Source organism: Typopeltis vanoorti, chromosome 2, assembly GCF_054136105.1.
Source record: "Typopeltis vanoorti isolate ZY-2024b chromosome 2, IOZ_Tvanoo_1.0, whole genome shotgun sequence".
NCBI lineage: Eukaryota > Metazoa > Arthropoda > Arachnida > Uropygi > Thelyphonidae > Typopeltis > Typopeltis vanoorti.
In genome coordinates this window covers 136,096,027-136,113,803 of record NC_143550.1, presented here as the reverse complement: position 1 = coordinate 136,113,803, position 17,777 = coordinate 136,096,027, and the positions used below count along the sequence as shown (strand labels likewise).

General features: G+C 35.9%; 1 protein-coding gene across 4 annotated transcripts in view; it reads right to left on the bottom strand.

The window, feature by feature from the left end:
• Ndae1 (Na[+]-driven anion exchanger 1) overlaps positions 1-17,777 on the bottom strand; it is a 511,154-nt gene that overhangs the window by 258,842 nt on the left and 234,535 nt on the right. For all 4 annotated transcript variants that reach the window (XM_090413203.1, XM_090413196.1, XM_090413188.1 and 1 more), the window contains one exon: positions 3,379-3,533. In XM_090413203.1, coding sequence (XP_090269329.1) covers positions 3,379-3,533 — 155 coding nt within the window. The remainder of the gene's footprint in view (positions 1-3,378; positions 3,534-17,777) is intronic.

The following is a 17,777-nucleotide window of genomic DNA, read 5'->3' as shown; positions in this document are numbered from 1 at the left end:
TTTTGAGGTTTCATGTATTCGAAATAATATTGATGTTCATTAATTCTTTTTTCCACAGATCGGCCTGTTTTCCTTACAGTAGGTTAAGTATGTTAGATTACATTCACATGGTATCTGGTAGATGCCAGCTAATGATAGAGGTGCTAGTTTTATCCTTCACAGGGACGAATTCACTAAACAAACAGGCAAGTTAGGAAAATTATCAGTTTTACAAGGTAAGCTTCATGTTCAGATTGCCTTTCTCAAAAAAATGTTGCGATAGAAAAGTTGTTCCTATGTTTGCTAGATTTAGAGAAACTATTCGGTCGTCTGAGATCATGCAATTTATATTCACGTAAGTTTTTCCTTGATATGGAACCAACTTCGAGCAACTAAAAAAGATTTAGTATTTAATATTCAATCTATTTTAGATCTTGAAAGAAGGATTTCAGCTACCCCCCTGGATGACAAGTTACTGGATATATATCGTTCTTTGTGTTTCTAAACAATTTTTAGCCTGTTCTAAAAAAAAAAAAAAAAGGAAAATAGTGAGCATTGTACTATCATCAAATATTTCATAAAAAAAGCATGATTTCAATAGAAATTAAAACCAACATAGATAATCCTTTAAGGGAATCTGCTGCTTTGTTTTCAATGGTAAAAAAAGTAGGTAGTTGCATTTAAAGACAGTACAGAGCTTGGAAGATGACCCACACAGTGACATTCAACCATGGCAAGAAATTAAAAAAACAATGGAAAAAATCTATGCTATAACATAGATATCATGCTAGAATGCCAAATTAAGGTGTGCAAGATTGATGAGGATATGGTTGTCTCAATGGAACAGGTGCACCATATCCTAACCAAAGAATTGGGTACATCAAAGGTGTCTGCAGGGGGTACCGCATTTTTGGACACCAGAACAAAAAACAAATTTGATGACATATTTCAAATGTTTAGAGCATTTTATGAAGAATCCATCCAATTTTGGAGGAGGCACTCCACTACTCCAAAGAAGGCAAAGGCAGGCTCATCAGTTCAGCATTAGTCTTCGGGGATTCATAATCATCAAATTCCTGCCATGTACCCTCAAGGGGTGTACAGGATATGACAGTACTACATGAAAAAATTACATCATTACTAACTTTCTATCTACAATTTTCCTCCAAATCAGTCTGTTACTTGTCAAGACTCCAACATTATCAGATCTTATATTTCTATCGTCTAAGGCACTTTGTACCGTATCAATCCACCTATATCTTGGTCTTCCTCTGGGTCGTTTTCCTGCCAACCTGGCAGAAAACACTTGTTTTGCTAATCTTTCCTCTCCCATTCTATTTAAGTGACCATACCACCTGAGATTAGCTCTGCTAACGCATTCCTGGATGCTGACAATGTCAAGTTCTTTCCTAATATCCTCATTTTTAATATGATATTGCCATTGATGCCATCTGTTCATGCCTCTAATCTTTCTCAGGACTCTCATATCTGTGGTCTCTAGTCTTTGGTCAAGTGTTTTACTTCTGACCCAGCTCTCAGATCCATAAGTTAAAACTGGTTTGAACACTGTCTTGTATACAGCTAATTTAGTGTTCTGACTAATTTCTCTCTTATTCCATATGAATTTATTCAATTGACTTCCCACCATACCAGCTTTGCTGATTCTGTTGTCTATTTCTATATTTAATTTACCATCTTCAGTAAAAATCGTGCCTAAGTAGCTGAAATGTTTTACTTGTTCCACAAGTTCTCCATTCACAACACAGTTGACATTTTCAATGATTCTGCCTATTTCGGGGATTCAAAGAGGATAATAATGATTAATTATCTTCCAAAGAACCAAACTATACAAATGCAGAGTATTATGCTAACCTAGATCCATTGCATGGAGAAAAACTCATGAGAAAAGGCCTAAAGGCTTAAAGCAGTACCATTTTTCTTGGCCAGGAATGGCCAAGAAAAATGGTACCGCTTTATCACAACAATGTAGTAGCTCACAATGCAAGACTACGACATACCATGACAATGTACCAACTCATACATCTGCAATTGCAGTGGCCACACTAGTAAGTTTTGAACTGTTGCTGCCCTCCCACCCATATTCATCTGATACGGTCCTTTGTATTTCTTTACTATTCCTAAAACTCAAAAGTTTCTTGGTTGGGAAGAAATTTTTGTTGGATGAAGAGGTTATTGCAGCAGTAATAGACTGTTCTGCAGACCTTAATAAATCAGCTTAAATGGATGGTGAAACCACATTTCAGCACTGTTGGACCAAGTGCATTAGACTAAGAAGAGGTTAAAAAAAAAAAATTAATTCAAACTTATCTGTAGTTTGTTTCTATGTCAGGTCATGAACTTTTCGCTCTATGTAAAGTGTAAGCACACGCACACATGCACGCAATCACCTATGCTACAGCGCAAATATCCCAGGGTTAACTACTCATACTAAGCACTACTTTTAAAAACAGACCCAAACTATATTACCTGTTTTAGAGGAAGTTTTATATGAATAGTTTTATTTATGGATATCAACTGTACATTTTACTATTTATATTATAAATGTTATAACTGTAATTTGAATTAAGTGACATTCTTCTTCTTATACTGTGTCTAGAATTGTGAATCATCAAAAGGACAAGGTTTGTCTCAGTGCCTATCTTCTGATATTGCTATATCTCAGGTATGAGAAATTGCTTTTATTTATTCTGTACATAAAAATGCATGCCTGTGAGTCATTATTATTGTTTTTTTAAAATTCTTTGGCCTAAATAATTAATTTTGCACAGTTTCAAGTTTGTAATCCAATTTCTATTCTCTGGATACAATGCAACTTAATTCCTTAGGATGACGTTGAATAACACTTTTGAAAGATGCTGGATTTTGTTTGAGCCCAGTTATATTTTAAATTGCTTGAAATTGACTGTTGCCAAATGAGAGATAAATGGCATTTAATCAAGATATATGATCTGTTCCCGTATAAATAATAATAAAAAAAATAGTTTACAGTTATAAAAGTACATAACTATATATTAACATTGGATTAACAAAAGTATATGTTTCATTGACAACAATTTACATTAATGCATATGAATAGTAATTTTATATGCCACTCAACACAATTATCGGCTCCAACTTTCATTAACTTCTTTTAAGATCAAATTCCCACCTAGAATTTGATTTTAAAAGAAGGTACTTTAAATTACTACAGTGATTCTTATTTATCAGATACCCTGCCAAATTAATTAATATTTTAGACTGGAAGAACACATTAACAATATCAGTTACAATTTCCATCCGGCTCTCTCTCTATGAGATAGAGAGAGCAAACTATTGCTAGTCTTTGAGTTCAACTTAATACACACTAATAAAAAATAACGAATAAAAATATAAATTTACCCTATGCTGAAGGTCTGCAGAACTGGAATTAACAGTAGTAACATCCGTGAGAGTAGAACCTACATGGGCCAACTGTGAATGAGGAGCATGAATATGAAGGGAATTGCAACTAGGACTTTGAGTCATACCTTCATGGTGATTATTTGCTGGTGAACCTAAATTAAAATTTTTTTAAGAAATCAAAACTAAAAAAAAAATAATACAGATGCTGAAGGGAAAAAATGATGTATATTTAATATATATTAAAGATACAAAATGTATCTTGTCCTTGACAAAACTCATACCTTTATGGTGATTATTCACTGGGGAACCTGAATTAGAATTTTATTTTTTTAAATCAAAACTGAAGAGAATAAATACAATGCTGAATGAAAAAAAAATCATCTTTTTATTTAATATATCTTATGATCTTATGATACAAAAGTAAACTTATTCTTCCTCTATTACTATCATTTAGCAAAATCAAATTATACCATCTATAAATGCATTAGATAAACGACATTCATATACAGAAAGATTATAGTTATTTCATCAGATTTGGAAAATACATCTCCAATGCTCAGGAATGCCTAGGTAAAATGTGTTATATAATTAACAGAGATTTTCCTCTCTCACAATCTATTTGTTTTATAGTCCCTATGTATTAATCCAATAAAATCCTCTCACTCGCTTAAATGTCTCTATCATATTATTATGCAAGACTGTACTTAGTATGGGTCTGTAGACTTTTTATTTTTTGCTTGGAGAATGGAATGGATTGACAGAAGTGTAGCTATGAGTGTCCTGACAGTAAATAAGTTTAGGAGAAGTATGATAGACACTGTGTGTGTGTAATAATTAATGTTAGTCTCCTGACTTCATGGAGATAAACTAATTTACATTCCTTTATTCTCTCTCTCCATGACCAACATTAGAGAGTCCTGATGTTACCTTAGCCAAATGTTTCTAGACCTTCTCCAATGTTTCCATATCACAATGAAAACTGATGACTAAATCTAAGCACAACAGTCTAAGTGTGATCTGATCAGTGCTTTATACAGATATAGACTGGTCCATAATTGGAAACTTCTGTTTTAGAACAATGTTCGTGGAGTGATACTATTTTGTCTTCTTTCTTCTGCTTAGGAACCTTTCTCATGGAAAGATTTTTCAATAAATAATCAGGTCAAGTACATAGCTTTGCACATTCTTTAAAAATAAGTGGTGATATGCCATCCATTCATGCAGCCTTATTAACATTTAACCCAATCAACACCAAATATCTTTAATACTCTTAATCACTTACCTCCCCTCTACATGTTGCAGAACATCATTTATACCAATCTTTATACCAGTGTGACATTTAATGAACACTTCATCACTGTATAACTCCACTAAATCCTTTTCACTGACCACCATTACCATAACTATGACCAGTGTCAACTTGCCAGTTATTCTCTTTCTTGCCATATAGCAGAATTAATTTGAATTATCCTTAACTCAACTGGCCAATCTCCTCTCATACTGCTGCCCCTTTCCTTTCTTTATCATGCTTGTCACTTTCCTAACTTCTCATGCATTTTTTAATGTCACTGCCTTCCTACTTTTCCGTAGCATCTCCTTTTCCAACAATGCTTTTTACTCCTACTCTATTTTAATTCCATATACTTTCTTTCTCCACACACACACACATACACAAGTTCTTCAGAAGAAGAATGCACAAAAAGAAGAATGCACAATCAGTGCATACAAATTTTAACAAATTTACCCAATAAACTTTTTAAAACAGCAAAACATCATACACTGAATAACATCATACTCTCCTAAGCACAGTGACATGTATAAGAAGAGCTCCTGATTTGGATCAGTTTTCTAGGAATAATTAAATATATATATGTGTAATTTTTTGAGTAAGAGAGGCTGTAAATATTGTGCGCTACCAGTTTTATTAGTGTGGGGAATTTTTTTCCCAAAACTTAATCACGAAAGTCATGGCATTATCATTCCATGACTTTAATTGAGATTTCAGTCATTTCGTTAAGTGTGAGGTCTGTTATATGTATACTTTCGATTACATAAATGATTTGTGGATATTTGGTGAGGATGGAAGGAGGGTGTGTGTGCAAAATGTGACCTGAACGAGGAATTGATGAATGCAAATATGAAATTGATGACAGAAAGTGTTAGTAACGAGATTGTCGCGGGGGAAAATGGGTGCACGATTGAAAGAGAAGTGAAAAAATATTAAAAAATCAGTAAAAAAGAAAAAGAGCGATTTGAAAACCGTAACGGATGTTAAAAGGGACAAAAGTGAGGTGAGAGTGGCAGAAGTAAATGAAATTGAGAGAATGAATGAAACTAGAAATGGCGTGATGCAGACATCGAAAGTGAAAAAAATCGAAAGAATGGATGACTGCAAAAAAAGAATGAATGATAGCGAAAGTTCGACGCATGTTGGACTGAAAGAACAGAAACAAAGAAAGATGAATGAGTGTGAAAATGGGAAGAATGATAGCGAAAGTTGGACGCATGTTGGACCAAAAGTACGGAAACAAAGAAGGATGAATGAGAGTGAAAGTGAGAAGAGGGGGGTTGAAAAGTAGAAAGAGTGAATGACAGAGAGAATGTGTGGCGAGATTCAGAAGTTGAATTGGATTGGATGAGGCAAGAAATGAAATGGATGCGGAATGAAATTAAGAAAATTCAGGTAAAAACTATTAAAATAAATAATGATGGAATGAAAGAGTTAACGAAAGATGAGGGAGTGGCGTTGTATAGCGACTCCATTATTAAAGGTGTGTTGGAGGATAGAATGCACAACGTACGTTTTCCAGGCGCTAAAATGAGTAGAGTGATTGAGGCAGGAGCAAGCAAAAGAGTTAATAGTATTAATAGGTACGAATGATTTGAGAGAGGACAAAGAGTGTGTCAGAATGGATATCAGGAGGCTGCTTAGAAGGATAAAAGAAAATAGTGTGACAGGAAAGGTAGTTAGCATGTTCCCTAGGTATGACTGTGGTGAAATGAGGCGGAGAGCAAGATGCTGGCTGAAATGTGTGAGGAGATGGGAGTACAGTTTGTTAATGTGTGGAATGAGTTTGAGGGACGAAGTGAGTTGTATGGGAGCGATGGACTGCATTTGAGTGGTTATGGTGTGAGTCGAATGGAGAGACTGCTGCTGGAAGGTAGAGAAGTGAATAGAGAGAATGAATCAGATTGAGTGGGAAGTGATGTGGAACAGCAGGAGAGTAAGATAGGAGAGATTGAAGAGGTGGTTATGAATGGGGAAGTGAGTGGTATGAGTATAGAAAATGAGAGAATGTGTGTGCAAGAGGAGCAGGGAAATGAGGAGGCTCAGGGTGGACAAGGGTACACAGCATGAGAAAGGTGGATGCTCCAAGAGGAGGTGAGCATGTGTAGGCGTGAAAGGAATAGGATGAGCAGGGATCAAGAGGAAAGAGTTGGAATTGAAAAGGGTTTTAAAATGAAGAAGCAGAAAGGAAAATGGCCACAGTCGAGCATGGAGAGATCACATTGAGTGAGTAGTAGTATCAGTTGAACTAGCTGTAGATCCAGAAATGAGCTGTTGTGTTTGTATACAAATGCTAGAAGTATAAGAAACAAGGCAGATGAAATGGTTGCACTAATTGAGTCTGTTCACCCAAAAATTGTTGGGATAAGTGAGATATGGTTAGATGAGGATGACATCCTGACAGGAACAGAGATGGAACGGTATGATGTGTTTTGTGAGGACAGAGGGAGTAAAAAGGGAGGGGGACTACTATTGATGATAGAGAAAGAGTTATGTCCATATAAAGTGGAGATGCAAGAGGGAAATGGTGCCAGTGGTTCTGAGGCAGTATGGTGTGAGATAGAGGTGAATGGAATGAAATACTTGGTGGGATGTTGTTATAGACCAGGTAATGTGGATGGTGGTGATAATGAAATGTACAATCAAATTAGCAAAGTAAATAAGAAAAGAGTGATCATTATGGGTGATTTTAATTATGGCAATATAGACGGGAATGATGAGATTGCAATTGGAAGTAAAGAAAATGAGTTTGAGTTTTTGAGGGATAACTACCTCAGACAGTATGTAATAGAGGGCATACAAGGATTGAGGGTGTTGGATTTGGTCATCTCATCAGAGGATATAATTGTAAATGAGGTGTCAAATCATCCACCAATTGGTGAGAGTGACCATGAGGTGATTACCTGGGTGGTTGCCAGCAGTGTGAGGACCTCTGTGAGGAACTACAAGCGGGCGTGATTATGAAGAGCTCAGGAGAGAGCTTGCGGGTGTAGAGTGGAATGCAGAGTTAGCTGGAAAAGAGAACGATGCAGCTTGGGAGATTTTCAAAAACTGTTTAGTAGATGCAATGTCTAAATGTATTCCAAGGGTGAGAAGGTTAAATACGGTGGGCGTGAGATGGATGAATAAAGAGAATAAGCATGTGATATAGAGAAAAAGTGCATTGTGGAGTTAGCATAAGAGAAGTGGAAATAACCAATTCCATGAAGTCTACAAAGACCAAGCAAGGAGGGTGACTTGGTTGGTGAGGGTAGCTAAAGAGAGGTATGAACAGCAGTTGGCTAATGAAGCCAAAAAAAATCCCAAGGAGTTCTTTCGATATGTAGCCAGCAAAAGAAAGAATGATTATGGAAGGATGACACTGATTGGAGAAAATGGTATAAAGACAGCTGATGCAGAATGTGGTGGAGATATTTAATGAGCAGTTCATAAAGATCTTTCAATCTTGTGAATGTGACTTCATGGAAGGATTTAGAGCAGTTGATGATGGGAAGGAGAGACTGACTGTAGGTGAGCAAGAGGTGTATGGGGAGTTGAGTAAACTAGATGTTAATAAGGCTGTGGGACTTGATAATATATCACCACGTATTCTGAAGGAATGTGCCAGGGAGTTGACATCTGCCTTGACATATTTTTTTTTAATACGAGTCTTGCAGTCGGTCAAGTTCCTAAGGAGTAGAAGGAGGGCAAGATTGTGCCACTTTATAAAGGAGGGTGATCGAACTCAAGCATCAAACTATAGCCCTATCTGTGTGTCAGGTGTTGTGGTTTGTTGGAGAAGCTTGTGAGAACTAGGATCCAGAGTTGGGTTGATAACAATGGCATTATCTTTGATAGTCAGCATGGATTTGCTAAAGGGAGGTCATGTTTTAATCTATTTACTTATTACAATAAAGTGACTGCTTCCTTGGACACAGGAAAATGATACACAGTAATATACTTGGATTTCGCAAAGGCTTTTGATAGAGTACCTCATGATAGGTTGACAGTCAAACTAGAGCAGATGGGGTTGGATATTAGATTGGTGCATTGGATTGGAGACTGGCTATCTGATAGGTATCAACAAGTTTTGTATGGGGGAGCGATATCCAGGAAAAGGAAAGTCACTAGTGGAGTGCCTCAGAGGTCTGTTTTAGGTCCATTGCTGTTTAACTTGTATATTAATGATGGTATATGAATGATGGAAATATAGATGAAGATTTGGATGGAGATATTCAGTTGTTTGCAGATGATGCAATGTTGGGACGAACCATGGAGTGTAGTGAAGATGTTGTGGCCTTACAGGAAGACTTGAATAGATTGAGTGATTGGGCACGGAAATGGGGATGAGAGTTAAATGTTGCAAAATGTAAGGTTTTAAAATTTGGAAAACAAAGATGGGATGCAGAATTTATGCTTGGTGAGAATATATTGTTGGAGGTAGAGGAAATAAGAGATCTGGGCGTAATAGTGGATAAGGATCTAAAATTTAGGGGACACATCACCAAAATTGTGAAGACAACACAAATGCTTCTGGGAATGATGCAGAGGACACTGTCGTGTAGAAGTAGGGAGATTCTTGTTCTGTTGTATACTATTGTGCCCAGATTTGGTCACTGGGTTTTCAGAAAGATGAAGAGATGTTGGAAAGGGTCCAAAGGCAATTGACTAAGGTAGTTTCTGACCTCTGGAATGTCGAGTATGAGGAAAGATTGAGAAGATGTAATTTTTAGAGTCTGGTGGACAGGAGGAAGAGGGGGAGATATGATAGAGACCTAGAAGTTAGTAAGGGGTTGTTATAGGATCAATGCTGAAGAAGTTTTACAGAGAATAGTGGGAGATGAGGGGAGAACCAGAGGTCATCCCTGGAAACTGTATAAAGAGGGTGTGAGTAGGGGAGTGAGAGGCAGGTTTTTTTTCATGTAGAGTTGTGAATGCCTTGCCTGAGAATGTAGTGTCTGCAAAGAGTTTGAATGTGTTTAAAACATGGTATGATGAGCTGTGTGTGCGTGTGTGTGATAAAAGGACCTCCCAGATGAGTCTTTGACTCCATGAGGTCTTGGGGTGGTAATAATAATAATAATAAAACAATAATAATAATAAAAATAAAAATTTTAAGCTAAAGATTGATTTCATGGTTTTCAACAGTACACTTCTAACCAAGCCAGTTCTAGAAATCAGATGTAGCCAACATCACTAAATTGTAAACTAACGTATATTAAATTAAAATCTTTAACAAGAAGACCTGATTAGCAGTTAAAGGAGGCAAAATTGTGTTAATGATATATTAAAAGTATGTTGGTTCCTGTTGCCTTTATCTTAAAACCCCTCTGGGCAGACAACACAAATTACATGAGAATAAGCTTAAAGAATACTATAAATTACTTCCCTCAAATTAGTTTATAGCTTCCATAAAGCACACACAAAATAAAGCTGCATTCTGCAGACAAAATTAATTCAACCTAATTAAATGTAGTTAAACAACTAGTTTAACTACATTTAATTAGGTCTCTAGATTACTTTAAAGCAAGACAGCAATTGCAGCTATGATATCACTTCTTTATTCAACGACTATTTCATTAAAATAAATCCTGTCCATTTTGCTTTTCATCCTAATGCTTCCAAACTCACTGATCCTAAGATCAATACTTGTTTCAGTAAAGAAATACCGTGTGTAGACATATTCATTAAAATTATAATAATGGAATTAACTGACGTAAAATATTATTTATTAGTAGAATTTTCACATGAGTATCGCAGGCATCTTCAGTACATGTATAAAGCTAATTAAACAATAACTGATAATTCCAAAAGATAACTAAAAAAGGTCAATAAATTTCATAACTTATTTAAAAAAAAACACATAAATAAATAAATTATATATATATATATATATATATATATATATATATATATATATATATATATATATATATATATATATATAAATACACAATTTAAAAAAGTTAGGAAAGATTAGCTGATTTATAAAGTACTATCTCCCACAAAGGGGATAAACGTAGATCATCGGATCTGTTTCATTAGGAGAGATAATAAAGTTTCGCGTTTCTTTATAAAGCTGTTCCATTAGGAAACAACTTTTGTGAAGGACTCTTGTCTTGTTCCAATGAACTATGTCTAATATTGATGACATGTTCTGCAAGTCCAGACTGTTCAGGTTCAAGGTACTGAATATAAGATTGCTGTTCTTCTAGCTGAATAAATGCAGACCTTGAGCATGAATTTTTCATCCTCAAATGTTTCAGAGGCCCTAACGAAGTCCCAACCAAGTACTGATACTATAGATACATAATTTGATAACAGAAGTAAGAAATAAAAGATATATGATACTAGTATAAATATACCAGTGTTTTTGGTCATCCACACAATAGGTGAAAAGCCAATAGGAAAACTGATGTGACCCTTCTTTATTCAAAAGAGTTTAGGAGGACTGGTGGGATTTCCCATAACTCAAGAAATTACATTCTGTGATATTTTGTGGAAACAACATCATGTCAGCAACATTCCAAGAAACTACTGGAAGCAATATCAATGGGTGGAATACCAATCATAGTAACACCTAATAAAACACTCAATTCTCGAAGAGGAGTATCAGAATGGGATCTCCTTGATGTTCTGATAAGGAGATACATTCAGAGTTTACAGATCAGGTAGTGACAGGTGTGAGGTGCATCCTGATATGTAGGGATGGTCACCTGGTTCCAACCAGGAACATCATCTCCTTACTTTTGATACACTGAAGCGTCCAACATCTGTAAAAGTAGGGTATTTCAACTGTCCTGTTAGAGCATTGATCCCTAATCACTAAGATGCTTTAAATGTCAGAAATATGGGCATGCCCAAACTGCCTGCCATGGCTCTATCGCCTGTGCCCGACGTGGTAATAAAGAGCACGATAACAAATCTTGTTCTGCAAAAAGAGCTACATGTATCAATTGTCAGGAGTGCATGTAAGAAGTGGAAAGATGAAAAATTAAAAGTGAACAAAATATATCATATCAGGATGCAAAAAGGAAGTTAACCACCATTATACCTGTTCTGAGACCCTCTTATGCTGAGAAGGTGGCAACTAAGAAAATGTCAACATCTCAAACACATATGTCTGTTCCACCATCTGATAACTTCACAATACCTGAACTTTATGATCAGGAGTGATCATAAATTATGAGTCATGCAATTGAGCACATCAATTGCATGACTTATAATTTGCTTTAGAGACAACTCCCAAAATGGTTCCATTCAATGAGAACCCACTAGTCAATTATGGCAAAGAAATCACTTAAAGATAAACTACCAGACCCCCCCCCCTCCACAAACATAAAACAAAATGGATACATCAACATCAGTATCCACTGAAAGTAAATTAAACTTGCCAACTGACCCTGACACATCAGATGTATTGAATATTTTACCAGAGGAAGAGATGGACAATGGCCATCCATACTTCCCAAAAACAACTGATAAATGTAAGTCCTTATTTCCCAAAAACCAGACAAGTCTATAAAGCCAAAACAATAGGAAACGTTTTGCAATGGAACTGTCATGGGTTTCACCAGGCTATCGATGATATCAAGAGTTTGCTGTAGAAACCATACTTTTCTGTTTCTGTCTACAGGAAACATACTTAAGACCCAATGAGGACCTACCTTAAGGAATTTCACTGTTGTATGCAACGACAGAACTGGACGTGGTCCTGCTCATGGAGGAGTAGCTATCTTAGTGGGCAGTCATACTTCTTTTCATCATGTCTAGCTTAACACTGCTCTGGAAGCAATAATGATTTGCCTATCTGTGGGATTTCTTATTACAGTATGTTCAATTTACCACCTGGAGTGCTGAATTAAATGAAATCGATCTTCATAATTTTATCTTGCAACTGCCTGGACCGATTTAGTTCCTCCTTAACAAATGGGCTCAATTTTTAGTTCCCATTTGTTAAGGAGGAACTAAAAACACTCTTTTACTGTCTCACCCTAGTGCAGTAGGACATGATATCCATTATGAAATGATAAAACATCTACCATCATCTTCTATTGATCCCCTTCTCTAAATATACAACAGAATACTTGCAGAGGAAGAGTTCCCAGATTCTTGGCATGTCAGGTGTCATTGCTATCCCAAAACCAGGAAAGCATTCAACAAGCAAATAATTATCAACCTATTGCTCTGACCAGCTGTCTTTGGAAGATATTAGAGAAAATGGTTAATGTCAGACTTCTCTGGTACTTAGAAAGCAATTATCTTCTCTCCAATACACAATGTGGTTTTCATAGACATCGTTCAACTTTAGACCATTTGATCCATTTAGAATCTTGTGTAAGAGATGCATTCCTGAAGTAAGAACATCTGGTTTCAGTTTTCTTTGACATTGAAAAATCTTATGACACAGCCTGGAGATAGAGAACATTAAAAGAACTTTTTAAACCTAGGTCTCAGAGGAAACCTTCCTGTATTATTAAAAACTTTCTGTACAGGCAAACTTTTCAGAGTGGGAAGTACAATATCTTGGCCAATAAGTACAATAGTGTTATACAATATAACACTCTTTCAGAAGTTCATAGGCATTTATTATATCGTTCTCCTTTCTTCTGTTTACCAGTGTCTGCAACTTACATCATCTTAATATATCTCAATCTACATGCCATAATCCTGATATTATTGTAACTTGTCTTTCAACCCTTTCAACAGCTTCTTCATCCCCTTTGAACTCAAGAGACCAAATCTGTGGACAGTAGTCTAGGTGTAGTTGTATCAAGGCCTTGCAAAGAGGCAAAATGACTTCCTTATCCTTACACATCAATGTTTCATTTTAGCATCACACTTATTCCCTTATGTGACCTTTGAACTTCAAATTCCTATCCACCATAATTCCAAGAGCCTTAGTCTCATCAGTTTCTCCACACAATTCTGTCATTGAAAATCTCCATGCAAAAGTGCATTACTTTACACTTAATAACAATGAATTAATAACCATTATCACATGCCCACAGTTCCAGCCTAATCCAGACTATATATCAGTAGCATCCCTGATTGCCCTGCTTATCAGCATCTCCTGCCACGTTCTTTGCAGTCTTGTAATGTATAGAATAAACAATAGTGGTTGAAGGACTGATCCCTGGAGTACAGCAGTGGGAATCTTAAATCTGACAGATTCATCCCCCCTCCTCCATATACCACTTTCCAATACCTGTCCATCAGCCAACCCACTTATCCAAGTCAATATTCGAATCTCCATGCTTCAATTCCAAGTTTATATTCCAATCTCATATTCTCCAGCTTATGTAACAGCCTTTCATGTGGTGCCCTATCAAATGCCTTAGCAAAGTTCAAAGTATCATAGCATATCAATTTTCCCTTTATCCAACTTACCCATAATATTATAAAATATAAGCAAATTGCTCAGACATGACCTCCATTTAGTAAACCCATTTCTGTATGCAAGTTGTAACCAAATTCTCTGAAATCTTCTACATCATCCCAGAGATTCTGACAAATTAGTAGTTACATATATTAGTTTTTACTCCACCCTTGTATAGCAGGTCTACATTGTATTCTTTCCATTCCTGTGAAATCTTTCCTGAACTAAGATTCAAATTATACAAACATGTCAAGAGCCTAACTGGTCTGGCTGAACAGTAATTTAGCATACATGCAGATATCTCACCTGTCTTATTGCTGAATTCATATCCAGTTATGCAAAAGCTCTATAATCATTTTTCTCATGCACCTTAATCTGTTCATCCAAAACAGTGGTAGCACTGTATGCCATGTTAATATACACCAGGTTGATAGACCTTAGCAAAGTGAGCACTCATTATTTGAACATTCACATGTGCTTCTAGCACAGTGGTACCATCTGAATTTATTAAATAAAATTATTCTTATACATTCATTCTTTCTTTTACTTGCATCATAAGGATAAAATTATTTGGGGCTGCCTATATAGCCAATCTTTTTATACTCCAGATTAGCTTTCCATACAATGCTAGCAATTTTTTTAGCATGTGTACTTTATATATTGCACAACTCCTCTTATCCTTATTTTCACAATATTTCTTCCACATCATATTCTTATGGATCACCTGCTTAAGGCTGGAGACCCATTTCACTCCTACCCTATTTATTCTTCAAACTCCAGGGATGGACAAATTCAGATACTGCATCATTTGAATTACATGATGCAGAATCTTAAATGATTCAGAATCTTAAATGATTCAGATACTGCATCATTTAATCATCTTAAAAGCTTCCTATGCAATGCTGATATCCTTCCCAATTAGAAGTTTTTTCACTTGGTTATACTATAAATTAAATGTACCAAAATATTATATACTTGGATATATGTTTGTATATGTTTGCTTACACTTGAATAAAGGATTAGGATTAAACTAAGTATATAATTTCTTGGTATCTTTAATTAATTAATCCCTTCCACTTAGTAAATGATATAAATGATACCAATGGGACTGAACAGTTTTGAGCTGAGCTGGTCATAATTTTCAATAGCTTTTGTAGTTCAGTATGCAACCTTTCCTAATTTGAACATCCATATACTTTAGGGTGACCAACTTTCCCGTATTTCTCAGGAACTCCCGTATTTTAGCTAATTTTTTTGGGTCATCCCGGCTCTCGTATTGATTATGAAAAATACGGGCGTATTTGAATATCAATCATTGTCGTATATTTTTCAATGTATATTATAACCACCAAATACAATTTGATACTAAAATCGATAGTTTGGAAAATTCTAATCGATACAATTCTGTTACAGCCAACGAATATACATCGGTGTTCCAGCAAAGATGTTATATCATTGTGTTGATCTTGTAACCCTTTCGTGCCATTTTAATAATCGATACCCATTCGGAATAATCAAATCGTTTGTAGCGATTTTCTATATATGCTACCAGATTTTGTTTGTCTGTTTCCTATCTTGCGTTCTTACCAGCCGTTGTGTCTGCATTCATTCTCAAAGTATTTTCAGTATCCTTGAACATGAAGTGCCATAGTATATTTTCATGATGGATAGTGGCGGTGAAACAGAAAGTAATAATGTAAAAAGGCAACCAAAAAAGAAAGGTAAATATTTGTGTAAAAATTATTTGTATCAAAAATCAAATATTTGTGTTTATCTGAAGAAATGGGAAGAAGAGTACTCGTGGCTAAAATCCGTGCCATCCAACATTCCCAAAGCTAATTGTATATTATGTAAATGTGACTTTAGTATCACCCATGGGGGTAATAATGACTGCAAGTAACAAGTGCCATTGTATATTTTCGTGATGGATAGTGAAGGTCTCCCTTATTTTCATGTTCGAAAGTTGGTCACCCCAATGCTACATGATTTCATTAGTCCAGTGATTGATAATTAATTTAAATATAATTTTATATTTGTCAACATGCCACACCATACTAATACTCTTTATGATTATGCCATAATTAATTATTAATACAATTGGAAAGGTATTTGTACAAGTAAATTTGTTCGGACAGGGCCCTCATCTTATAAGAAAATAATTTACCAGGCCGCAGTCTCACAACTGACAACCACTGAACAACACTTTCGGTTTGGACATATTTGAGCAGGAGAGGAAGAAAGTTGCCCAACCAGGCCAAGCAGACCATAGATTTAAGTATAAGAAAAAGTGAAGAGTGACCAACTCTCCCGTATTTCCCAGGAAGCCACGTGATGGATACTGACGGCCTCCCTTATTTTGATGTTCAAAAGTTGGTCACCCTAATATACTTTGCTACTTCTCAGGTTAGTACAGCATGATTCACTGTCACCAACTGGTAGCAAAACAGTCAGATTCTTAACAGATACCCCCCCCCCCTTCTGATGGTACAATCAAACCTAACACTCTTTCGTACTCACGTGTGCTGCTTGAGAAAGTAGTCTTGCAACAGCTCAATAAATTTTCCGTAATAAATTCTTGATGACATTCATTCTCAGCTTCCAAATATGTGCTATTGTCTCCTTTCCCTACCATCCATAATGAAAAATTCCAACTGAAATTCTGTATGATCCTTTCAGAAGTTTGTGAGTTTCAATCATATCCCCCTTTTCTCCTTTATTAGTGTCTACAGTCTAAAAATTTTCAATTTGTCTTCAAAATCAGTATTCTACAATCCTGATATCATTTTTAACAAGAATGCATTCTCTCTCTCACCCCCGCCACAGTATCAGAATCACCATGGAAACAAAAGAGACCAAATCTGCATGCAATAGTCTAAGTGAGGTCTTATCAAGGCCTTGTATAGAGGCAAAATGACATCCTGATATGTCATAGTTTGTTTCAGCACTGCAATTATGCTCTGAGTTGTATTTACAGTCTATATGGCCCTTGAGCTTCCTATCTACAAATTTAAAACTCCAAGAATCCTAAGCCTGATCAGTTTCTTCTAGCATAATCCAACCAATATAATAATAAACAACAATAATCAGCTAACGTCTTTTATTCCCTTATAGGGAGTAGGTGAGGCCTTTTAACCCTATGTAGCTTTAGGAGACTGAGTGGGCAGTTCAATCTCCACTGATAGCCAATCAGAGAAAGCTGGTCCATGACTATCACTAATTATAGGCAGCCGATGAAGAGACAGGCAAACAAGTGCTGCCATCTCTTGGTACCTAACCCTAACGGAATGTGTTACTGCCTGAAATAACATAAGTTCTATGGTCGATTTTCTTGATTTTATAGGATGGAAAAAAAAAACAAAAAAACTCGTTTTCTCGCTGTCAATCTCTGCCAGAGATTGACAAACTCAAGAATCAGTTGAAGAAAGGCTTAGAAAAAGTTCCTCCAGTTAGTGACTAGACTTGAACTTAAGTCTCTATCTTTGGGTGGTTTAGTGCAGAAGATGCAAGTACCACTTATATTGATCTACAGGCTCACCAATATCATATGACATTGGATATCCAATCTGACTGAAGTGCATGACTTTACATTTACTAACATTAAACTGACAGCCATTTTCCAATGCCCACAATTCCAGCCTATTCAAGTCATTTTGCAAGTACTACATATCAATCGCATTTCTGATTATCCTTGCCTATCTTTGTATCATTAGCAAATAGCTGTATGTCACCGTCAAATACTTCCCAATGTCA